Raw genomic sequence first — 26,452 nt, 5'->3', positions numbered from 1 at the left:
AAATACTAAAAGTTACTCATAATCAAGAAAACATGGTCTCATTGGGAGATAAAAGGATATCAGAGTTAGATCCAATATAGAGGGGAATTCAATATGTGACAAAGTCATACTTCCACTCAACATAAATGAGTTAATGAAAAAACAGCTAACATTTACCCAAATGCTACTGGCTATTCAAATAGAAAAAAAACAAGCTGGACCCTTATTTCACATCAAATATTAAAGTTCCAAACAAACTACAGATTTAATCACATGGAAAGCTAAAAGTTTCCAAGATTCTTAGACTAGTTATATATCCTGAAAGCATTCCACTCAAGCATAACAGAAATCTAGAAGCAATAAAAGGGCAGACATAAAATATGCAGCTAGAAAGTGTGATCAATGATGAAATATATTTAATTCAATAACAGAGACTTTATAAAGATTTTTCCTAGGACTAGGGTTGTGGCTCAGCCACTAGAGTGCTTGCCTTGCACATGTGAGGCACTGGGTTCAATCCTCAGCACCACATAAAAATAAACAAAATAAAGGTACTGTGTCCATCTATAACTAAAAAAAAATTATTTTAATTTTTTAAAAAAGAATATTTCCTTCAAAGTATTTGTCCCCCCTCATCTGTGTTTGTTTTATCACACATATTGTTTGTACTTTTTTTGAAACATTTCTGAAATGCCTCCTCTGAAATCACCTTCAGGTGTCTTTTGTGTTGAACTTCGTGGTTTCCATGTTGCCAACCTGCTTTTCTCCCATAGGTTTATTCCAACTTAGGGCCCAGCTAGAGAGGTAACATGGTGAAAAGTAGGGTGAATTAAGCAGTTATAATTTCATGGATTTGTCTGTATCACCAAAAACTGTCAAGTACTAAATGTGGCAGAATACGTCACTGTAATGGAGCAGCCATTCCTTTGGCCCTACTGTGAATGCTTCTTTCAAAAGAACTTAGAGCTAACGTGAGTCAGTGTTCAAACTGTCAGTCAAAATGAAACAAAGACTAATCTTTTTAGGTGGATCTCTAATTAGTCAGTGTCAGTTTATCAGATAAGAACAGGAACTAGAATAATGCTTTCATATATTCCAACTGCAACAGGAAACCACTATTACTTGTCTTCCAGAAATCATTTCTTTATTAAAAGGTTTTAAAATTTTTAAACTAGTATTCTATTCTTTACACCATCAACTAAAGAAACCCAAATTAGTATTTCGTTTAACTTTTTAGCTGTCTTTCCAAGTTTAAAATAGAACTCATGTATGCACATGATTAAAAATGCATTACTAAAGAATTGGAAATACATGTTAGCCCAAATAAAGGTCAAAATACACTACAGCAAGATAACCTGTCAAGATTCAACACTGACATGGGGGAACATTTCCTTCACATCACCAAATAATCCCTGTCATCACTTATTTGTTAACAGTATGGAATACTGGAATTTGACACTTTATATATGATTACATAAATATTAGATAACTTAGTATGAATTTTAAAATACCATAAGCAAAAACAACAGTTAAAACACAGTAGAAAACATACTTGTAACACACAAGTGCTGAATATTATAAGTGCTTCTACAAAGTGGCAAGAAATTTAAACTACAGAAAAAGGATATTAATAACCTTAGCACTATTGTAGGGGCAAAAAAACTAAAAATGACCTTAATAACCAGCAACAGGGAAAGGATTTAATAAACTGATATACTCATTAGATATAGAAGGAAATAAATACACAGCCTCTTAATATTGGTCTCGGAGGGAGGGTGAAGGAAATAAAAACAAAAAAGACTACAATAACATAAAAATAAGATGCATTAAGAGGAAAATATACAGTTCTATGATACTGCTGAATATGTGTAAGAAATGCTATGCACTGAACAAGACTAAAAGGTGACAATGAAATTTATAAAAACACTGATCTGATCTGAGATTCTGAGAACTCTGCTTCAAGGTTAATACAGGATAAATATAACATAAAAATGAAAATAAAAAGTTTAAGTAAACTATTATAATGATTACAATATAATAATAAATGTTTTTCCTTGAAAAATCTTAACACCTAAGATTCTAGAATGATCTTTGTCTAATTTATTGGGATGATATGTAGTGCCCCACACCTAGTAGCTATTCAAAAACCAGTGAGAATGTTAGCCCAGACTTACCTGCTATACAACTGTCATCAGATATCGGTACATCCAGATAAATAAATCCTTTATTATATAAACCTACAGAAGGAAAAGCATCTTGTTTTATCTCATTTATTAAATTAATAACAGTTAATTTTAAAAAAAGACTCCTAATTTCCATAAAAATTCTTAAAGTAATGCTATGTGAAGATGAAAAAAGTAAAACAGAAGAGAAAAAGAATTATATTAAAGTTTTAAAATCTTGGTTTCCTATATATATTCAGAACTATTAAAATTTTTCTTACCATTCATTTGTATAAATTTCTAGTGTTTCTTAGTGTTTTTCACTAAGTGGAAAACAACAGACTAGAGTCACACTTCAAATATTAACATCCCTTAGGAAATAGTAGTATTTGTGCCTAACTGGTAAGTAATTGCTATTAGTTTTCAATGGTTTAAAACAAGCTTTTATATTGACAAAAGACCATTTCTACTAACCACTTACTATGAACTATATTGTAATCTAGTGATCCAGAGAGTTGAGGGCCTGAATCGATGATCTTATCAATAGCGCATTTCTCAGGCAAAGTGCATATCTAAGAAAAGCAAAATATTTTCAATTAAGTTCTGTCCAAATTAACTAATTCTTTAGTCTCCTGAAATCTACTCATTATTGAAATCAATAATTACATGTCATTAGTTGAATGAACTATACACTCTTCATTTATCACTCTAGAATTCAAAGATCAACAGAAATAAATTACTTAAGTTGCCAAAATCTATAATACCAATAGAATTTAGAGAATGAAATCACTATATAAATACCATATTTGTTGTTAATAATAAGTCTTGCTAATAAATACCAATATCTTCTCCTCCTCTTTGAACTGGAATCATACCCATTTGCTGATTCTGAATCTCTCAAAACAGAAATTGATTTAAATTCCAGATATTCACATATTCATTATCAGAGACAAGAAGGTTCATTAGCTTATGACGCAGTTTGACAACTCCATTAGAAAGTACTTATTCTGAAGCCAAATTTCTAAACCTTGTATTTATTGGCTTTAATATACCTTCCAGAAAAAATTAAATACAGACCACTCCCAAAAAAGGCCATCTACTCACTTACATTCAACTACACATAGATATGACCTGGTCTCGAGGTCCCCTCAATACTCCTCCCCCACACATTCCTCTAAATCAACACCCCCTCCAAAATATATAAAACTTTTATTAAATGTGGTCAGACCAACAGGAATACCATTTTCCTGATCTTGACACTATCATAATACTGAAGCACCTATCTTTTCAGTATAGTAATTCAACAAAATGATTAGCACACAGGTTCCATAGCAAACCGTCTAGGTAAAAATCCTTGACCTTTACTATCATAATTTGAGTCATTAATTAATTGCTCTGTGCTCACTTTCCTCATCTGTGAAATGGGATACAAACTATACTTTCCCTTGGGGTTGCTATAAGAACTACATGAAACAATATAAGCAGCAAATATAACAAGAGTACATGTCACACAAGTACACAACAAGTTTTCAAAAGCAATGGCAGCCATATCATTGCTGTTGGTAGCTATGGTGTCATATATCACTTACTGCCTAATGAACATGCCCAGATTACTATACCTAAACTATGTCAAGTCTCCCTCACTGTTAAAAAGCATCTTGGAAACTACCAATAGCCTAGCCTACTAAGATTATTTCAGATTTTGAATGAGTTTAATTTTCTATAAGAAACCAAATATTGTTATTTTTTAAAATATTATATAACAGCAATTAAAAGTTGTAAGTTTAAAAAATTCTGGTTTTAATTTTAAAGATCTCTACCTTGATGTCATCTTCTGTGATGTATCCAGACTGTACCACCCACCACGCCTCTATGGTGATTTCTACTGGCTTTATGGGCAGAAGATCACGAGCCGTTTTCCTTCTGAAGAATTTCTGCAATAATACAAACACTTGAGAATTTGCAGACAAGCAGACAACCTAAAATGACCACCTTCTTCTTTTATCCAATCATGTAAGTTTGCTTCTACCAAGAAAAATAAATATCTTTTAAATTCTCATGTTTTAAAATCTTACTATTCTAAATAAACTTGAATGGAGAAAGTCATTCTTAAATTGTTTCAAGTAAATTACCTTAAATCATTAATCATTAAATCTGAATCAAAATCCAGAAATGAAAGCCAAGAGGTGAAAAGTGCACTTGAAAATATGTACTTATTCACCCATTAATTGAGCTCCAAGTCCAGGATGGGAAAGCAGAGCAAAATTAATTTTAAAAACTAAATGTTTTATGCTGATTTTAAATTTAATAATCACTTAAACTGTAACCTAGAGAATACTCAGGAATTATTTTTATATGGTATTTGCTCAAAGAAATTATAATTCATTACTTCTACCATTAAAAAAAAAAAAAAAAAAAGACTGATAAAGATGCCAAACAAGGAAAAAAGAAAGGGAAATGACTTACTTTTGATGATCTACACTGATTCATAAGATCAATATACTGGTTCCTTCCTATGCCAAGAAGCCTCAGACCTTTGGAAAAAAAAAAAAAAAAAACCTTTCCTTTAAAAACATTTAATATCTTGAAATATCACATACTCTCAAGTGACCTTAGTAAAAACCCTTAGCTTATATTCATCTTTTAATTACTGACACAGTTCATCAGTATCAAATTAAAAAAAAATTCTAAAGTATAAAAGAAAACTAAACTAAAAAACTGTGGGAGAGAGGAACTCAAGCTAAAACTTGAACAATGTTGAAAGAGATCATTTTTAAAAAGCAGAACTGCTCCCATTTTTAAGAAGTACAAGTGTACTTCTCAGCAAAGTTTCTTATACAACAGAACTATATCACATTTCAAATACATACTTCATTAAAATAAGCATAATAAAACACCAACAAATTATGTTGGTAGAAACCATACATATCGTGTTGTAAAAATATTGTACAAACATTTTCTTCCTTCATTTGGTAAATAGAGTCCAAATACCAAAACAAAAATTCATTCTCTAAAAATATGATTAGTTCTATTTTCCTGATTCTACCACTCCAAAATGTTCCTCTTTTAGACATTTAAATTAAATCTTACACTTGATGTGTATTATACAATAAAATTTCCATTAACAATGTTCTAGCTGTTCTCATTTTTCACGTCTCAGACTAAATCACATCGCAATACTGACAGACAATACCATGCATGCACAAAGACAAAATCTCAACATACCTCCCTGGGTACAATTAAATACTTACAGTCAGCAGCAGTAAAATTGGGCAATGAATCATAACTTTTCTCACTGTTCATAATGTCCTTTTAAAAAGAAGAAATTTAAAATTTGAAATGCAAAACTGCCTTACATGAAATCATGTGTATAAATATACATTAATATTGACAAACAACACCAGTTATTAGAGGAAGTGGTGAGATCTTAGTTTAGTCACCTAAAGCAAGCATGCCACACTGTAGGGCTTACTCCATGGTCCCCTCCTAGTAACAGAAGAACAGACTTTCAAGTCTGGGTTTCTCACAACACTCTAAATGAATCTATGAATCCCAGACATTTGCCCTGTACCCTCTGCCCTATGGAAGCTATACAAGAATGCCTCGTTAGAGCTCAGGGTTCTAATATCTCCATACTTCATCCTGATCCTAGATTCTATCCTAAGAAAAGGTCACAGCTCTACCAACATGCATTTAAATACATACTACCAAATGAGATTCTAGTCACTTAGGAAGCTTTTGCTCCTGTGAGTTCCAATTAGCTGCAGAATTTAACTCAAAATGTAGCTTTTTCCATCCCCTATCTCTTTGTGTAGCTGTGGGCTGAACTGAAGAGCTGGCCATCAGCTGCAAAGTGACCCTGATATGCAGTCCCACCCCATTCTTAATGGTTCACTCACACTATAAACTTACCTCCATAATCCCAGTATAGTAGGAAAATGGTGTTATCCGCAGACCCTTCACCATAATATCTGATAAGTGGTAAGGATACAGCATGAGGTGATCTCGACTGTACTTTAGCAGCTCCTCATAGTATTTGCGTTCATCTTTCTTGACATGTTTAACTGTAGAAGGAAATTTTCCAGGTTTTTTTCAGGTGTCTTTTAGTTACATAGTCACTATAAATCTACTAAGAAATACTTTACAAACCAATATCAATTTTTTAAAGTATGTAAGTTAAAAGAAAATAAAATATTCTAAGTTGGAAAAAAAGAACAATTATACCCCAAGAAACAGACCTGAGCATAAAAGTAAAATGTATAATGGTACATTTAAGTAGACAAATAAATCTTAAATTGGAAAACACAAAAAGGAAACAAAGGCCAGAACCTCAAATCCCTTACTGTGTTACTTTTCTTCCTTTACATGAAACAGGGTCTCACTATGTTGACCAGGATAAGATCAAACTTGAAATCCACCTTCCTCAGCCTCACAAAGTAGCTGGGATTATAGGCACACACCACTCACTGTACCCAGCTTAGATATCGCTTTTCAAAATAGACAAATTGCATGCTAGCTTTCAATGAACTCAAGTATATTTTTAAAAATCATTTGGAAAAGGTTTATATAGAAAAAGTGTCTCAGGACTAGAGGTATATTTCAGTGGTAGAGCACTTGCCTAGCTTGTGCAAGGCCCAGGGGTCAATTTCCAGCACTACAAAAATAAAAATTAAATATAAGAGTAAATATACCAAATTAATTACCAAATTAATCTAACAAATAAAAAACAAATATTTTAAAATTGGAGTTTAAAAAATGATGAAACCAACTATGTTTAAAATTTTTCCAATTATTATAGTAAGTTTTTCATTAAAGTCTTATTATTTAGAAAATTTATAGCAGCAAAAAAAAAATCAAAGTTAAAAATTATTAAAAACTAAACTTTTCCTTTTATCACCCCAGGCAAAAAGAGAACACTGAATTAGGATTAATATTCTACAGGAAAAATGAACCTATAAACAATACTCTAAAAAATAATTTTCATCAGAATTGGAAAGAAAATTGTACTTGCTAATACAAATTGTTTCATTTTAAATGGATCAGTACAGTGTTCCTTAAAGGTTTGTACATGGAATAATTTCAATACCATGAAATATATATTGAAAAATAGGGTGAATTTATGAAAACAATAAATCAGCAACCATCATTTCCACCCCAATATAAAAACATCTCTACTCACCTAAGTTATTTCTGTATCGTAGTTGATTGCGGATACTGTACAGGACAACCTGCTTTTCATATTCCCTCTGTGAATTTCCAAGACTCTAAAGAAATTTCAGATAAATATTAAACAGCTTGCAAAATGAATACTACTACTTTTTTCTCCCAGAAAATGTCAAAACTATGACTCCTAACTTTATCCCAGCTTCTCTAATTTCCAGAACTAAATAAGAAATACTTTCTTAAGTTTTGCTATATTGACTTTCCCACTTCGGTATTAAAGCAAAAGTTCAATGTTTCTTTTTAGTCTGCCTTTCTAAAATTATTTACTAAAATTGCCCAAAATATTGAATATCAAAGAGCAGTGTGAGCATAACTTCACTTAACAAAGTTCTACATATAGCGATTTCCTTCTTGAACACTCCCAATTTGTGTGTGTTAAATGAATGGATGGATGGTGTCTTGCACCTACATTTTTTCAAATTGAAGAACAACAACTATGGATAGACAGATTCCTGACTCGTAGTCACTTATAACAGAGAACTAAGATTATTAAAGATTAAAATTTCTAGATAATGTGTGTTTCAAATGTACTTAAGAATGCTTCTTTAAAATGCCATTTCCTTGTGGCTTCATTAGAAAACTGTTTTAGAATTCTGGCATCCAGCCATCCTTGGAATCTTGGAGGCATTGCTTACACTATCCTGAGGATAATAGGGATGCTCAAGTCTCTTATCCAAAATGATACAGTATTTGCATACAACCTACACATAACCTTCTGTATGTTTTAAATCATCTCTAGATTATTTATAATACATAATACAACATAAATGCTATGTAAATAGTTCTTATACTATATCACCTAGGGAAAAAACGTAAGGGGAAAAGTTTGTACATGTTCAGTACAGACATAATTTTTTTCAGTATTTTTGATCAGCAGCTGGTTTAATCTGCAGATGAATATCCCATAGATACAGAGGGTCAACTGTATTTAATAACTAAAATACTTTCTAGCTATGCATTTCAGTATTTTCAGTTCAAAGATGGGAGTCTTCATGAAAGGAAGAAACAAGTTTGCTTGACTACAGTCAACATTATATTTACTGTGAGTCCCTAAACTTAACTTAATATACATGGGATCTCTCCCTTCTAATTACTAGGTATGGTCTTCCCGACACACTATAAAGTGAAACTAGACATCGTTAATGACAGATCAGAGGATTCAGTTCATCATATTTCTTACCATAGGTTTCTGAAAGCAAAGCAAACCTCCATAAATCTTTTGCTTAGGGCACTCTTCATAACAAGACAAATGAAACTCACATCTAAATAAACTGACCCTTAACTGAAGACACTGGTGGAACATAATGTGAGAAAATTAAGTATTTTTCTTTCTGTATCTAGATTAGATTACCACAAGTTAAACAGAACTCATACTACTGCCAGAATATATGTGCTTATACTATTTTCATCTGTTTGTAACATTAAAAGATTTGTAAGATTAGGAGTAGAATTCCTTATGGAGAAACTATTCCACCATCCTCTATGTAGCACAAAGTCAGAGTCAGTAATGAAGATGTTTAGGGGATTCAAAATGTTAAGCTGTCTGTGGAACTTTTAAAGGTTTCCTGTAGCTCTACCACCAAATAAAAGTCTCTTTCTCAAGAAACACAAAACATTCACATGCATACTCACACAAGCATGAATTTTGCTAAAACTTTAACAAGTTCCAATCTTTGTTCTTCTGTTTCAAAATAAGTCTTTTAATTTAACAACCATTTTCTCCCTTTCAAACTCTATTTCTAGTAAGTCCACAATTAAAAGTATAAATCAAACCACTCACACAAAATATATGGACCCATTATTTATAAGTCTCATAACAAAATATAAAATCCATTAGTTTTGCACTAGACATTAAGCATTGATGGCCCCAATCAATCAATATACAAATGTGTACACAAATACCCAAAAACCACAATAAAAGTTAACTTAATTCCTTTCTAGACAAAAAATGTACAATAAAATATCTTTGTACAGAGATTCTTTGGCTCTCCTCCATTTCTACCCCAAATGTCCCACCATTAACATTTTAAAACATTGTTGCCACCACAGATAGTTTTTTAAAAACTCATTTTACTCTGAAACAATGCTGGTCTTATAGAAATACTGATAGGGCCTGACAAATGAAGTCAGTCTGCATATAAAAGGAGCTATAACAGAGGCAAAAGGGATATAGGAATAAGGTACTAGCTATAAAGCTTTCATTGTACAGATTATTCTAAAAGCACAAAGACCTTCTAAAGCTGTTATTCCTACAAACCCCAATCTCAATGTATACCATCCCGATGCATACTTCTCTCCCGTAAAAATGCACACTTCTTTTTTCAATTGACCCTTTGTGGATTACACAGAACCTCATCATAAGATTTCTCTTAAAATAAAAGGATTGTGAATTGTTTTGAACAATAAATACAAGCAATTGATAAACTACAGGAAAATCCTGAAACAACTTTTTAAGGCATTTTTTTAAACTCCAGTGTGACCTTTATCATATTTTAAAAAAGAAAAAGTTTCACTCCATCCACATGAAAAAAATGGCTTGAAATACATTTTTTAAAATATGAATTTCCTCCCCCCAACTTTCAGAACTATGAAATGTGACTCATTTCCAAATTAAACTCATCAAAACTTACTGGAAATCATCAGAATATTCCATTTGTATAATGCCAAAATATAGTCTTCCCTTACAAAGAATATTTCCTGCTTTTAAAATGACTGAGCTTTAGCTCCCCAGGAAAAAAAATCTCAGACTGATGGCATCATTCAACTGAACAAATGTTTACTAAAAGTTAACTCTGTAGAGGTACTCATGGTTTAAAAAAAAAAAAAAAAAAAGCATAACAAGTAATGTAACCACAAAATACACCATATTGGTGTGAGCACCTAGATGAATGAGAAATAAAATACAATGAAAACATATCCAAGGAGCAACTACCCCAGACTGAGGTCAGAAAAACCTTCCAGGAGGAGTATCTGAGTGAGATTCAAAAAGAAACTATAATATAAAGAAGATATTTGGTGATAGAACTGGGTTTGCACTTTAGAAGTCCCACCCCCAGTGTAGAATGAAGAATGGATGAGAAGTCTGTGGGCAGGAGACCATACAGCTGATACAGATAGAGTTTGACCTATGAAACAGTGGTAAGAATAGAGAAAGTCTAAGGAAGCAAACTTGGATTTTGCAACATCTACAAATGGCCAAACTTAAACTAAGCTAAAACAGCTTACATGTTTTAAGTGATTTCATGGGGGTGGGGGGGCAGTGCAGGGACAAGGACAGACTACAGTGTAATTTCAGATTTGGGCCTAATTTTAACACTGTCCTGTGATTGTTTTTTAAAAACATAAGTAAGGTTTCAAAAACCTTATGCTAGTCATAATCTAATCATGTATCTTTAATAATGTTATACTTATTTTGATAAAAACAGGAACAGAGAAAAGATGGAAATAAAGAAAAGAAAAACAAGGACTATTGGTTCTTGTACTCATCCTCAGATATGCCACAGAATCCTAAAGAACAAAACTATCCTCTAAAGCCCTCAAACAAATTTAACAAGAGAAACGTATTCCTTCAGAATTAGAGCTTTGTTTTTCTACTTGTAGATAATGAATGCCACAAAGGTCAACCACTGTCCTTATAAGTCCCTGAAAGTTCTCTTTCCACTTTCTTAGATTTGGGTGTCTTAAAGTAAAAAGATTCATCATTGGTCAAATGATGAATCACCAGACCCTAGATTTAGGAAATTACTCATTTCCTAGATCCAAAGAGGAAGGGAGGCAAGTAAACTACAATAATTTTTTCACTATCACCACCAGCATTCCAAGCTTTCCAAAAATACTTTTGCCCAGCATCCACAGAAAACAAAAATGTCACTGTCAACTAAGTATAATGGGAGGAACTGAAGATCAGAGAAACAGTAACCAGAAAAACAGTACTTTATAGGTAGGTAGCACATTATCACAACCTTCATAAGATTTAACACCAACTTCTGCGTTATGTATTTATTCATTTGTTTACTTAATCTTTGCTAAAATATAAGCTCCATTAAAGCAGGGTCTTTGTCTTGTTTACTGGTGCAAACTACCTGTGTAAAAGCAGGGCATGACACCTAGTAGTTGCTCAATAAATACCTGTTAAACAACTGAGTAAAATTGCCATTCAAAAATTTGAGCACTGCCTCTCAAACATCGCATGTCTTTCTTATTGATACATCACCTCCAACCTATAAAGTGCAACAAAACAATGCATGCAATTTCCTTCAAAACCAGTCCCTGACTTTTTCTTCAGCCTCATCTGCTACTACTGCCACTCTCTTATCAAACTCCACCTCCAAATATATTAATATACACACAACTTCAAATTGTGGTGACATTCAGTTGCTCCCTACTCTCAAGACTTGTTTTTTCACTGATACAAGCCTTTGAAAATGATGTTCCGTCTACCTAGAAAAAATTTTATTCCTTCTTCTTTTACTGTTCTTGGTCCTCTCGAGGCCCAATTTGAATGCCTCCTCTACACATCCTCAAAAATGCTCCATGGACTATAATGCTTACTCCCGATCTACACTACGATGGAGGCACGTTTGAGCTGCTATCCCCTGTATCGTATTCATTTCTGTCTATCCCTTCTGTATCTTCCTCAAGTTCTGGAGGTCAAGGACCGTGTTTTAAATGTGGGTATCCCTGGCGCCTGGTGGCTCAGCGCAAAGGCACAAGGCGAGTTCTTTGAACACCATTCCGTCCCATTTAGCGATGGCCCCCTCCTGAGCCGAGAGTCGGTTTTCCAGAGAATCTGGCAGGGGAAAGGGCAGGAGTCAGCCGAGAGAAGCCAGCGCGGGCCCCGGGGGAGGGACGAGCAGGTGACAGTGGGGCGGAGCCGAGACGGTCGGGGACCGCCCCAGGTCCCCGCCGTACCTGTCTCACGTTGGCGGGCAACTTGCTCCAGGGGTAGTTGTGCCGGATGTGGAACTCCACGTCTATGTTCATGATGCCCCAGCCGGAGCCGCGACCGCGGCCGAACGACGCCTCCCGCCTGCCGGTCCCCGGCCTGTCAGGGGAGCCCGCGGGAGGCTCCGCGCCTCACACTGCGGAGGGCCCGCGCTGCCCCATGGTCAGGCCTCCCGACAGCTCAGCGCGGCCCGGGCCACGGGGCACAGCAGCGGCGGCGGCGATTGGTAGCTGGAGCGCCTTGGCGGCTCCAAGTTTCTTCCTAGTTTCGGCCCGCCGGAAATGGCTCTGGGATTGCGTCACTTCCGACCGTGACGCAAGGCTGGAGGGGCGGGGTTCCAGATTGGCCCGTTCCGCCCCCTAAACTCTGGTGGGCGGGGCAACGAGGTGGTAGCGGGAGATGCTCAGGAGGTCGCCTCCTGTCTGCAGGCTTGGTGTTGACCTTTCAGTCCCTGGATGAATTATGATGGTCACTTGGGCCTGCGTTGCCATTGTTGGATGACTCACTTTCCCCGAAATGGGGGTGGCCCCCAAATCAGATGGTTACAGGCACTGGGGTCAGTTGTCTAAGAAAAAGCACCCTGGGAAACGACCAGAGCTGGCTTCAAATAGTGGAAGAGTAGTGAGCATCCTGGGGGTTCTCCATCGCCTGCACCCAAAGAAGGGCCAGGTGAACAGAGTCCAGGCTCAGGAGCAGAGAATATTAAATCAATACTTTCCCCTGAGGGAGAAGCCATGATACATCAAAGCTGTATCTTGTGGAAGAATAATGTTGAGCTTCAAAATTTAAATTCTTTGAATGTAGAGATTCAGGGAGCAGACATTTTAAACTGGTACTGACAAGTCTGGCTGCCCAAGAGAATAAGACAACGACCTTTGGCATGCAGCTTCTGGGTGTCTTCTGCTCAAAAAAAAATGCATCCAATGCCTCTTTTTAAAGGCAGAAATCCAGCACATCTCCCTTTATCTCCAGTAAGATAGTCTTTGGGAATAGTTTCTTCTAGAATTTGTTACACTGCCTAAGCGATCTCATGACTTTGGTTACTTGCAGCAACTAGAGACAAGTTCTGTATTTTTGAAACTATTTTCAGTTTTAAACAATGGTTTTAAATGTTTTATTATACACTAACATATATAAACTCAGAACTTGTTATATAAAATGCCTAACTCAAACCTTAACAGTTGGAGAATCAGATACATAGACTCCATAATATCTGATTAATCAAAACAAACATGGTACACACTACTTTTGCATAGGTATATTGGTCTCATTTTAACCAACTATACATAGAAACTTTGACTCCTATGTTTACAGCATAGCTAAAAGTTAACTGAATGCCAACCATGAGACATAAGTTCAACAAATATTGTTTGCCTTGCTTCTAAGTGTTAAGCCCTTAACTTGCAGGAGATTTTCATTCCTCACAACGGTGTGAAAATTACTATCCTGATTACTATCCCAATTTAATACAAGAGTAAAGTGAGGCTTGGCAGGGCTATATGGCTTGCTCACAAAACCACTCAGGCAGGAGTGACAGAGCTGTCTTACTCTAAAGCCATCCTTTGATTTCCCAAGTCCACCTCCCATTATACTGCCTTCTATTCCAGTTTAGATAATGTTCATGTAAAGCCAACAACACAAATCTGCCCGAAAATAACTTTTATACAATTCTAAGTGTGGAAGAGCCCATATCCTTCCAAAGTCTTGGATCTAATGTAAGTAACAATGAATATTAAGACAAATTAGTTTTTAAATCTCTGTAAGCCATTATCTTAGCAATTAAGCAAGAGTGTGCCTGTTAAACTTATCTTAAAGTTATATTTTTTGCTTAACAAATATTAAATATAATGTGGACATATTACAACAGAAAAGTAATCAGGTGATAGTAGAGTTAAACTTACGCCTGCTAAATCGAAAAGGCACAGACCTTTGAAAATTTGACCTTGGGGAATAGAAAAGATTCTAACTAAGTAGCTGAAAAAATCAGAAATTTAAAAAAGGAAATAGTAATGGGTCAAAGCTATATGGACAGGAATAACACAAATAACAATTCCTTCAGAGCAGTAACTGGTAACAGAGTTTGGTTTACGAAAATGCAGAGTGCTGCATTTTTATTAAAGTACTGAGCTACCTCCTTTTCCCACAAAGTGACCAGTCTTTGAAAATTTGGAAATACAGAAGTTTATATAGTTCATAAATTAACCCACAAGGCTAAGTGTCCTTTTCGGTGGGAAGTTCAGAACCAGGACTGCTCCTCAAACATCAGAAAACCAAAAACAACTGTTCACTGGGCTTCATATACTCAGTCATTACATCATTAAACCTTTTTGGTAAATAATAATGTTCATCCTTTTAGGTCCCTGATTCAAGTTTCTGCTATTTCTGCTTCACTATATCTTTGTCTTTCAAACTCTAGAGAGGTCAGAAACTTCAGAGTGTTAGAAACCCCATCCCAGAAGCTGTGTAGGCCAGCAATGTGTTCAAATACACAAATGCAATGAGATGTCTTCTTATCTGGCTTTATCAGATTGGCTTAAGAGAAATTACCCAACTGGATTGAGTAATATACCCTTTAGTAAGACTACAGATCTCATTTTTTTATATTTTATTCTCATTTTTTCAACAGAAATAATGAGCAGAAGCAACTTGAAACTAGTAGGGTCTGAAGACCTTACTCACAGACCCCAGAATGTCATGTGCTATGGTAGAAAGAATAATGGCTCCACATCTAATCCCTATAACCTGTGAATGTTACCTTCATGGCAAAAGAGGCTTTGCAACTACAATTAAATTGAGGATCTTAAAATGGGAAGATTATCTGGGATTATCTAAATGGGCTCAACCTAACCACAGGGTCCTCATAAGAGGAGGCAGGAGGGTCAGAGTCAGAGAACAGGATAGGATGGTAGAAGCAGAGGTTAAAGTGACTGGAGACTACAAGCCAAGGAATTTCTCTTCTAGAAGCAGAAAAAGGAAATGGATTCTTGGCACAGCCCAGTTTGTACTTCTGATCTCCTGAACTAGAAGGTAATAAGTTTGTATTGACTTAAGTCACTACGTTTGTGGTAATTTGTTATGGAAGCGGTAGGAAATTATATACTCCCCCAACTATAAAATACTCCAATACTCAAATAACTTATCCATCAAATTTTATAATTAAATTCATTTTGTAATTTAAATGTAAATACACTGAGAAGGAATAATCCCTTTTTAGCCTTCGTATCTTGGGGTCTATGCGAGTTATCACATCTTTTTTCAACAGTTAAGTTTGAAAGATAAAGAACTAAGGGATTAAATGAGATCAGAAAATGGTTTCTAGAACAAAAAAGGAGAAAGTCACTGTAAACATTTTCTACTTCACAATTTTGCTGGGCCTGACTCGGTCATGGGTTTCCATACCAGAAGTGCTCTGCTCTGTTCCCATGAACCAGGTCACCTCCATGGTTGCTTGACATCTTGGTCTAGCTTGGTCCCACCTTAGAGTTCTTGCCCTTGCTACTCCTTCACCTTGATGCCTTTCCCCAGACCCTTGCATGACAGGCTCCTTATCACTGAGCCTTCTCTTCTCCCACTACCTTGTTCAGATAGCCACTCACCCTCTGCAACACTACTTTGGTTTATGCCCGTCATTGCAAGGAATACTATCTGACAACTTCTTTGGTTTCTTGTTTGTCATTGGTCTTTCCCTGGAGGGAAGGATTTGTCTGTCTCATTCATCGGTCTATTTCCACTACCTTGAATCATGTATCACACATCATAAGTGCTCAGTATTTGAATGTAATGAATGAACAAGTTATGTGTTATGTGAGCTCACAAATGTCACCTTGTTAGTTAAACCTTCCCTGTCCACCTCATTCAAAGTTGTAGCACATCTACAACCTTCTGCCTCCCTCTTCCCTGCATTGTTTTTCTCCATAAAATGGAGATGGCACATACTGCCATCTAAAATATTTAATAAGTGATCTAGTCATTTTAATTAATCCCCCATTAGATTAAAGATTCCAATAAAGCAGGGGTTTTTGTTTGTTTTGTTCTCAAGTTTAGGTCAGCACGTAATAGGCGTTCAGTAAACAGAGTGGATGAACAAACGAGATATAAAGAGCAGAATTCTCATTAAAATCCAGATATGGGGATTCTCTGGAAACTCTGGAAAGTCCTGCCCTCTTGGCCCTCCTTTTCCACACTAGTCAGTGGAGCTGGGGAGAGCCTGCCTCACTGAGTCAGGACATAGACCTTCCCACAGGCCATAGTCCCCACTCCTCCCTGCTGCCTCCCTGCTTCGGAGGCGCATTGTGAACATTGTCACACTTGCAACGTGTTTATTTTGAAGTGGAGAAACATGTCTATACCCTTGTCTATGCTGAATATGAAGGAAATGTGAGCTAGACAGAAAAGCCCCGTCCATCCTGCCCTGCCTCTCACACTTCACAAATTCACACTTGCAAATCCTTCCACTTGCCTCCCATTGAATCCCTTCGGATCTTTACAAACAGAACACCCATCTCTGCAGAGCTCATCCCTGCTTCTCTACCTGGAAGGCTTTGCATCCTGACACTGCGGAAGGGGTTCTGAAGAATCCCAAGGTGGGGACAGAGTGAGGGAAAAGGCAAGATAACGTGGGATTATTTTCCTTTTAAGAAGTTTCTGGTATTTTTTTTTCTTCAAAGGAGGAAAGCAACTGAAGAGAAAGATTAATATCATATGACCTGCATAGAGAGAATGGTGTATGTCTGCCATCTGGAGTCAGCTTACATTTGGAACATTCGTGAGTCTGATGTGTCATGAACACTCCACTATCAAGGCACCTCCCCTCCAAACTCTGGCAACTGTAGTAGTCAAGGTGACCACCAGGGGCTGATCTCACACAACATTTCTATATTTAAAACCTTTAAGTTGTTGGTTTCTGTTGACTTTCATCCAAACCATTTTCTCAGGCCTTACAGTCCTTGAAATTCTTTCTCTCATTTATCTCAGCAGCTAGTGGACCAAACACTGTTGCTTCTTCTTTGAAATTGTTTCACTTAGGCGTTCTGGGCAGTGGTCCAGCTGAGGTTTGTACAATCTCAAGGTCATCATTTATGCCTCTTGATAGTCCAGGCCACTGCTTAAGTTGTGTAGCTACAAAGTTGTCTTTATCCTTAATTGAAAATATTTTCACAGTATCCACGAGGAAGAGTAAAATCACATTGTGACTGAATGAGGATGGTCCATGTTGGAATTCAGTTTTATTTTTGAAGAGGTTGGATCAGTAGAAAAAACAGAGGCAAAAGAATGAACGGAAAAAAGTCCATGAAAGTGAAGAGTCCCCTGGAGAGTTCCTCTCATTTTTTCTTTTCATTTCTTCATGAAATTAATTTAAATACATAGGTAATCTTCAAGGGATAAAACAGAATAAAAATTTCCAGTGCCATTGTTTGTTTTTAAAAAATAAAAAAAAAAAACAGCATTAAATCACCATGTCCAAGCCTTATAGCAGATCAGCTCTATCAAAGTTCCTGGTGTTGGAACCCAGGTCTACATATTTATGAAATATCTCCAGGTAATTCTAACGTGCAGTGAAGATTGACTTATCAGGCATCTTGGAGCCTCAGGGACTCAATAAACATGTGTTGAGATGCATTTGAAAAATTAGGAGTTTGAACAAAGATAATTTCTAGTGTCTAATTCTATCTCTATAAGTGAATAATTTCTGACAAAATGTAATAATTCTCTTGCAGATGCTGAATAACTTCCCCAACTTAGGCCCTTTAGTACAAGAAATAAACGGCAGCTCTAAAACATGCATATAGACCAAGCAAATTAATTTCTCCATATCTTGTTTACAATCAAGACAATCGTGATACAAAGAATTACACACTATTGGGCCAATGTGGAAATTATCTGAACTTATGTAATTCATATGGCATTGGTCCACCTCAGATACTTTTAGCTTATTTAGGTATATTATTACAGTGGCTTGGAACTTAGCTGAAATGAAATTGTTTTTTATTTCCTTCTACATTATGTCATTCAAACATAACACCTTTAGCAACACGTAATTTCTCAAGTGTCTAACAAGAAATACAAGTTTGTCTACTAGCATTAACTATGATCATGGATTAGGTTCAAGTACAGTAGGATGGTTTTGTGACCTCTATAAACAAGATATAAATGAGAGGTAGGTTACTTTCTTGGCTACAACCATAACCAATTCCAGGAAAATGTCAATTGGCTACTTGGGCGACTCACGTCCATGGAAGCATGTGTTCCTTCATGTACAGAAACTGGAATTCTGTTCCTTTTAGATTTAATTAATGACCTCATCTTTTAAGAAATTATATAGTAATTTTTTTCTTCATTTTCCTTTCCTTCATGTACATACCATACATACATACTTTCATCCATATATAGCTAATTGAGTCATGTACCTAGAAAAGGTAGGGCCCAGGAAGCAAAAGCCAGGTGAAAAAAATCAAGAAACCAAAGACATCTATTTACCTTTGGAAAAAAAAATAAGAATTATTACAAAGAAAGGCAAGAAGAAAGTCAAGATTGAATAGAAAATTGGATTTTCAAGTCCTAGCAAGACAATTGGATTTTCAAGTCCTAGCAAGCAAGTTTTGAAAGCCAGGCTATGTGAAGAAAGAGTTTTTGGAGTCCTTGTAGCTCCCACTGGCAGATCTTGATGTGAAACAGGGGAGGATGAAACCTTCAGGAGGGAACATTTCCCGGGAGAAGCCACTGCCCCCAGATGACTGCCTCTAAACAGAAAACGGCCAAATGCAGAGTCTTTTACTTGGGAGGCTTAAGAAGGCGCACGTGCACCTGCGCGCACACAAGGCTTACGCCTACCTAAGGAAATCAAGCAGCTGGATTTTTGTGTGTGTGTGAATATTCACATATGAATATATTCAACCCCCCAAACAGCCACCAGCTTTAATCTGAACTAAGACCTATTTTCGACACGCAGGAGACAGGGAGTGAAACTGAACTGCAGTAAGAGTCCCTCACTATCTGCCTGCTGAGACAGCATCAGTGTCCACACTAGGATCCTCAGGAGCTAACAGCAGGGCTTGTCAGGAGCGGGATGAGGCAGGTTGTCAAGGCATGTTTTCCAGACCACTCAGGAAGAAAACCCAAAGAGCCCATATCTGATGTGAAACTGCAAAGATTTTGAAGGCTAAAAAATTCTGTGGAATTCAAGTACCTGGAAATCAAGCTGCTGGATTTTCTTTGTGTGTGAAAGGCACATAATCCTGACCCAGCCTACCTACAGAACAGGGATCAAGATCGCTTCCTGGACTCCATCAGTCAAATACATGAGAGATCACGATTAATTCCTAAGTGTGCTAACGAAAATTGCAGAGGAAAATCTCTCACTCTATAAATAGTGGAAGAGAATGGAAACATTCCATACTAAGATCCCACCACCAAAGTTGATCCTCAGGGCCCAGCAGCAAAAATAGTGTTAGTAAATGACTGAATTCTTGAGTCTAGAAATCTGAAATTAATCTGGGAAGAACTGATTTAAGGAAAACATAGACTATGGGTTGCTATGTGCAAGGCATCATGCTAAGTATTTGGGAACACACTGTTGAATAAGCATGATCCTACTTTTCAGTGATTTACAGACTGGTAGGGTTGAGATAGTTCAATGGAATGTAAAGTAGAATGCAGAGATGGGTATAAGATGCTAGTAGAGGAAATGGATCTTCCTAGTCAAGATTCTGGAAACAATGGGAAGAAAAGAATTTTCTGCTAAGTTTGAATATTGTGATATATCCTAAGTAAGTGAAGGATATTTTGGCTGCTACAGAATTATTTGGGAGATGTCACAGAGGACAAGGGTGCACTAAATTAGAATGATACTCCTGCTAGACTCTGAGGTCAGTGATTTAAGGACCAGAAGCCCCTCCTGAAAGAGAACTTGTCCAATTTTTGTTCTTCAGTGTTTTATGGTGTATTAATATATCATAGTCATAATTATTAATTTTTGTCTGTAAAGTCCTGAAAACATATTTAAATGTAGAGAAAGAACCTAGTTTATAATCTGTTCTAGTTTTACATAGAACCAAGAAAAATTCCCATTATGATCAAGAAAGAAATGTGGACTGGCTTAAATACTTACAGAAATTCAAAATGATTAAAATTTCCTGCTGAGCTAAAATGCCAAATATCCTTGTTCCTAGCGTGGCCACTGAATTCTAGAAAATAAGGGGCTGGTTGTTCAGTTTATAAGTAAGCCACAAAGTTAAAGATTTACCATATATTGAATTCAAATCCTGTAGCTGGTACCAGATGGTACTGTGTATTTATTGCTGATATGAGAAGCAAGGCACACCCGCTATTAACAATCAATGACTCCATACTGCGAGAGAATACCCACAGAAACAAGCCAGAGCTGATGAGTCACATCATTTCATCACATTGGCAATTATTAATGGGCCTCTCACTGAGCTACTTTGTAATTCTCTATACCAGTTGCTCTACACATGGGCAGTGGTGTGTGACCAGGGGACGTTTGGCAATGTCTGGAGACACTTTCAGTTGTTACCACCAAAGAAGATGCTACTGGCATCTAGTAGGTGGAGGCCAGAGATGCCATCCTACAATACACGGGACAGCTCCAAATGCCAACAGTGCCGAGGAAGAACCCTGCTCTGAACTACACAGCATGACTACTTGGCATGACAATAAGTATCCAAAAGCATTCACCCCCATATCTGATGCCTAATCCCAAATCAGTCATGAAGGTAGCAGGTGCCATCACTGCAGAGTCATCCACTTCCCGGCTCCTCCTGTAGCTCTCAGAACAGGGTAGTGGCCTGACTTCAAGTCCTCATTTGGCTATTTACCCTAACCCCTGGGCATTTAACCACTTTGTGCCTCAGGGTCCTAATCTGTAAATTGATAATAGTTCCTATCTCTTTCCTGAGGGCTATGCCATGTTTAAGTAAACAGACTCATCCAAAGTGCTTACCAAAGAGTCTGGCCTCCAGCAACAAAAAGGGTAAGTTTGTTTTTATCAATAATATTACTTAGCACAAAAATAAACTCAGAGATTTGCATTATCAAGACCAACTTCCAAAATCTCACTGCCACTTACTTAAGATCCTTCTTTAAATTGTTGCACCCTGTTTATTAGGACTGGTGTAAAGGCAATGGTGAGGAGCAGAATAAAGAAGAGCTGCAGGATGTGAAGATGAAATCAGTGAGACATAAAAGCCAACAAGAGAAACCGTCTCTGACCACCCCACTCCTCCCTGTCCCACCCCCTTGGAAGTTCCCCATTGTCACTGAGAACCACCAAATCTGACTTTTATATTTGGTCTCAGAATTTAGGTTTCTGCCCTGGTCCCTGCCCACCCCCTCATTGTTCGTTGTTGTTGTTTGTTTGTTTGTTTGTTTTTTAACCATTTCCAAACGTTCTTAAAGGCAAGAGTGAATTTCTGTGGATTTACTGCTCCCAGCTTTTAGGTTCTTTAAGACACTAACAGGACTGCATAGAGGCTTTTTCAGCATTACTGTATGGTCTCCGTGCCAGAAGATCACCATTAGAAATGGAAATTATATTTGAAAGCCATTAGACTTCTAGGTGATGCACCTGAGAGAGAGATTGATCACACTTTAGAGGCATATATGGTATCATTTTTTTTCCTTTTTCTAATCGTTTGAATTTTATACCAATGTTTAAACTTAATTGGATGTTAGCTTGAGGTGGTTAAAGGTCCTTTGTGGGGAGGTTTTTTGCTATGGTTTTGCTGTAAAAAGTGTTTCAAATTGTGCTGAAATGTTGCTGAAAAGCGTGGTGCTGGTAACAGTTCAACAATCCGGGGCCACTCATTCTTGCCTACTTTTACCCTCCCTCTGAAGCATTGAAGGTGGTATGAGAAGCCTGCATGCGTGTTCAATTCTTCTCTTTCTCTTTTCCCCTGCCTCCCCTACTCTCCTTTGCTTGCTCAACCTCTTTTGTTCAGTATGTGTAACTTGAAGCTAATTTGTACTACCAGATATCTGACTGGAGCCACAGATACAGAATCTGTATTGTTCTTACTGAAACACAGCATGGAATCAACATTAAACTTAAATAAAACAAACCCAAATTTAAAAAGAAAAGAAAAGAAACCTGTAAATGCAAATGTCCTCTTTCCCACTTTCCTTTCTGTCTAGGCTTCACTCATCAGATGGGCTGGCACCCGAAAAGAAACCGTCTCTGACCACCCCACTCCTCCCAGTCCCACCCCTTGGAAGTTCCCCATTATCACTGAGAACCACCAAATCTGACTTTTACATTTGGTCTCAGAATTTAGGTTTCAGCTCTGGTCCCTGCCCACTAGAGTTCTGATTTTCATATAAAATTGATGGAAAACCAAGAAAAAAACCGAATCAGGAGCTGGTGACCAAAAGAAGCAAACAGTGTGAATCTTGAGGTCACAACAGTGAGCTCCTGGGGCTGCAGAGACGTCCAAGGGGAGCAATGGTTTTTCACTGATTTGATTTTGCTGCATGATTTTTTGGGTGATCTTGTTTTCCAACCTAGTTCAATAACCTTTTCAGGATGTCTGTGAATTATCCAATACTATTTGACAGTACCTTTAAAACAAATCCTTAGGCTCACTGGTGTCAGTTCTCAGTTCTCGATGTGTGCAAATAAAGCCCTGAGTGATACCTTCTCAGTTTCAGATGAGGAAACCGAGACCTGCAGAAGTTGTGTTCTGCACTGCACAGCTGTAGCAAAGTCAAGATTAGGAGCCAGGCTAGGGCTTCCCAACCATAGCATAGTGTATTTCTAGATGGTAGACAAACTTTGCCGATGTTGGTTTGGGGGAAAAAAAAATAAGGTGGCTCTTCAAAAATATTTGTAGATTGCTTTATTGGCCAAGTAAACTAAATGTGGTAACATGTGTAGACAGTTTTCTTACAGCTCAGGATAACCTCAGGATTCCCAGAATGATAAACCGAAATGCCGGAGGGACAAGGTAAAGCCAAAGGGTGATAGGTACGAGATGACGGAGTGGCGGGGTCTGCACACACTTGAGCCCCTCTGCTTTGTGCAGTGGGCAGCTGCCGCTCAGCCCCACTCGTCTGTTTCCAGATGGAAATAAAATCCAGATCTGACTGTACAAGGGAAACTAGAGTTCTGATTTTCATACAAAATTGATGGAAAACCAAGAAAAATAAACAAAAAAAAAAATCCACTGAGCGGGCCAATACTTACGGGCACATGCCTGTGAGCCACTCAGTCCTCAGGCCACATATGAACCAATTCCAGGATACTGTTAAACCCTGTCTTTATTCACCTCCTTCTCACTGGAAGGTTCATTTGAGAGAAGATGAAGCAGTCTTCTGTCCACCCCAGTGGTAGTGTTAGGAAGACCTAAAAACTCCCATCTCCTCCGGCTTTCCAAATGGAAGTTTGCTCTCTGAATGCAACATGACTTGGCGGCCCTGTTTTTGGGCTTATGTTATTTCATCTTTCATCAGCCCCCTTTTGCCTGGCTAGCATACTTTTCCTTCTAGAAGGGTCACCTCCTTCTGGAAGCCATTCCTGATTTCATCTCCCTTCCCCAACCCTCAACACACTCCCCCCTTAGGTAGGGTACCACCTCAGCACTGAGGAATAATATTCCAAGTATTTAAAGAGTAGCTGGTGGCCTCAATCCTCTAGGAGATAGATGGGTACCCCTAGATGTTAGCACATTGTCAAGGGGTACAAAGCCTGGGCAGACGGTGGGGGGAAGCAGCATGAGGCAGGAAAGGCAAGAGGCAAATACAAGATGGTGTGTTACCAGGGAGGCCACGACCTCTCTACTAAAGTAGCTGCTCAGTGCTGTGCGGCCCCTCTCAAGAGGGTGTGTGAAACCACTGTACCCCAAGATGGTCCCTGGGAGGAAGGAGGAGTGGGGTTCCTCCTGTTGGCTCTATCTGTTGACTCCTTCCTGTCTTCAGCCTTCCATTGTCAAAATTTGAGCCATGGAATAGCAACTGCCTTTTACCAGAATGAGTATTGAGGTGCCCACAGGCCTACCAGCAGGGCTGCCTCCCCCATAGCACCTGCCACATGGTATGAGATGATGCTTTTAATGATAATTATTCAATCAGTGACGCCAGCAACATCTGCATCACTTCCATCTTTAGCATTTATATAATTTTTAAACCCCAGCACTTAGTTGGGTTAAGCAACAAATGCTTAATGGAATGAAACGCAAAGTTGGGTTATAATAACTTTAAAATATCAAGCCTATCTTTCAAATCAATGCCACACCTTTAACGAACCTTTGCAACCCAAAGTCCATTGCTTCTGGCCTTGCTCTCTGTTCCAATTTCCCTCTGGCGTCTCAAGTACCTGGATCCTCTTTCGGTATCAGAGGAAAACCTTACCTTAGGTGATTGCTCTAAACAAAATTTCCCCAAATTAAAAATCTAGCTGTGTATATAATATCTATAATTGTCATCTAGGTTTTTGATATTGTTGATATTGACAAATGTTCACCTGCCTACACAATGTCATTGAATTTTCTACAAGAAGGGTTTTGTGTATCTTTTCAACCAAGCAAGAATGTTCCTGCCAGATGTGATGGTGCATGCCTATCATCCCAGTGTCTCTGGAGGTGAGGCAAAAAGATCTCAAGTTCAAAACCAGCCTCAGCAACTCAGCAAGACTCAAAGCAACATACTGAGACTCTGTCTCAAAATAAAAAATGAAAAAGGGCTGGGGATGTGGCTCAGTGATTAAGCACCCCTGAGTTCAATCTTTGGTACCAAAAAGGGGGGTGTTAAAAATTAATTCTGGGAACCAAAAGAAGTCACTGTATCTAGATTAATTAAATGCCCAGTAATGGTGGATTCCATTTGTTACTTGAAGAACTCAGTCTCTAAAAGTAGACTGGACTATTAGGAAAGGTTGGGAAGACTTAGATTTCTGTTAACAAATGATGTATAACCCTGGCAGCTACATTTTCCATGAGAACATTAGTCAGCAGGTAATGAATTAGTTCCTATTCTAGTAATCATTAATCCACTATCACTCTACATGACTAATATTACAAATTTCTACAGCCTTCATTTAAAAATCACTTGGGAGTACTCATGAGAGCTAGCAGGCTGTAAAAATATTTATATGGAGCTGTATTGCTTGGGCTTTACCTTTTCCCAGGTGTAGACAATGAAAACCTGGTCAGGCTCCTGAGTGGAGCCCATAATTGGTGTGGACCTGGGGACAGCAACTGGCCTCACTACAAATAGCCTTCGACATGGGCTTTCTTTAGAAACTCAGAGCTCAGACTCAGCCAGTAACACAAAGCCAGAATATGGTAAATTTCAAAAGACAAGAAACTCTTATCATAGGCAACTTAGTCACAGTATCCCCTGGTAAAGTAAAATTTTAATTTCTAACATAGAACAGGCTGCCATAAAAACGATGGAAGTCTGAATATGGGGATCTCATATCTTGCGATTGGAACTGCTTTCCTAAGATTATGAAATGAAAAGTTGGCAGTAAAAGTGTTTCTTTGCCCATCCCCGCAGGCAATGCTCACGTTAGGCAAATTTTGGAACCAAAAAAAAAAGAGATTTTTATTGACATGGGTGCATTTTAATAAGGGCTAGATTGATGCTCCGAACTGGGGTCATGGAATCAAGTATTCTTGAGATAGATGAGGATTTGCACGCCATCTGGTCTACCTCCTCACTTTAGGATTATGAACATGGAAGCCGCAAAGAAGGAGGAGCTGACTCACAGCAGCACAGCTAGTTACAGAAAAGCAGCACCATGTGACAAGGCAGCCAGCCAGGCCCAAGGTCCCCAGTGACCTCATGAGCAGCTACCTGCTCTTGCACGTCCCATCAGACCGACGCTGATTCTCTCCAAACCTCTTTGCACAAATCAAAAATAAATTGATTTTCTATTAAATCAAATAAGTTAATTATCTGAGAAAAGATGTTTCTGTTCACATGAAAAATATGCTCCTGAAAACCTGTGAGGTTGGTTTTTAAAAATTAAATGTATTTTGGACGCTTTACTCTCTTTCTATGACTCCTGGGAATATCCAACGCAGCTCCCTCTTTCCCTCTGGAAGGGCTCTGATCTCGCCTCCAGACACTGCCTTCTCTACCCGTCCTTCCTCTCTCCACCAGCTTCTCGGGCCCACCTGAGGCTTGCTGA

General features: G+C 37.7%; 1 protein-coding gene across 1 annotated transcript in view; it reads right to left on the bottom strand.

Annotated features, from left to right (window-relative positions):
• Positions 1-12,572, bottom strand: part of Fam91a1 (family with sequence similarity 91 member A1) — a 39,534-nt gene extending 26,962 nt beyond the window's left edge. The window contains exons 1-8 of the mRNA XM_076835903.1: positions 12,276-12,572; positions 7,321-7,405; positions 6,054-6,205; positions 5,393-5,450; positions 4,608-4,675; positions 3,962-4,075; positions 2,623-2,713; positions 2,154-2,216 (exon numbers count right to left, since the gene is read on the bottom strand). Of these exons, the coding sequence (XP_076692018.1) occupies positions 2,154-2,216; positions 2,623-2,713; positions 3,962-4,075; positions 4,608-4,675; positions 5,393-5,450; positions 6,054-6,205; positions 7,321-7,405; positions 12,276-12,347 (703 nt within the window). The 5' untranslated portion in view covers positions 12,348-12,572. The remainder of the gene's footprint in view (positions 1-2,153; positions 2,217-2,622; positions 2,714-3,961; positions 4,076-4,607; positions 4,676-5,392; positions 5,451-6,053; positions 6,206-7,320; positions 7,406-12,275) is intronic.
• Between the last annotated feature and the right edge of the window lie 13,880 nt (positions 12,573-26,452).

Source organism: Callospermophilus lateralis, chromosome 16, assembly GCF_048772815.1.
Source record: "Callospermophilus lateralis isolate mCalLat2 chromosome 16, mCalLat2.hap1, whole genome shotgun sequence".
Taxonomy (NCBI): domain Eukaryota; kingdom Metazoa; phylum Chordata; class Mammalia; order Rodentia; family Sciuridae; genus Callospermophilus; species Callospermophilus lateralis.
This window is presented reverse-complemented; position numbering and strand designations above follow the sequence as displayed.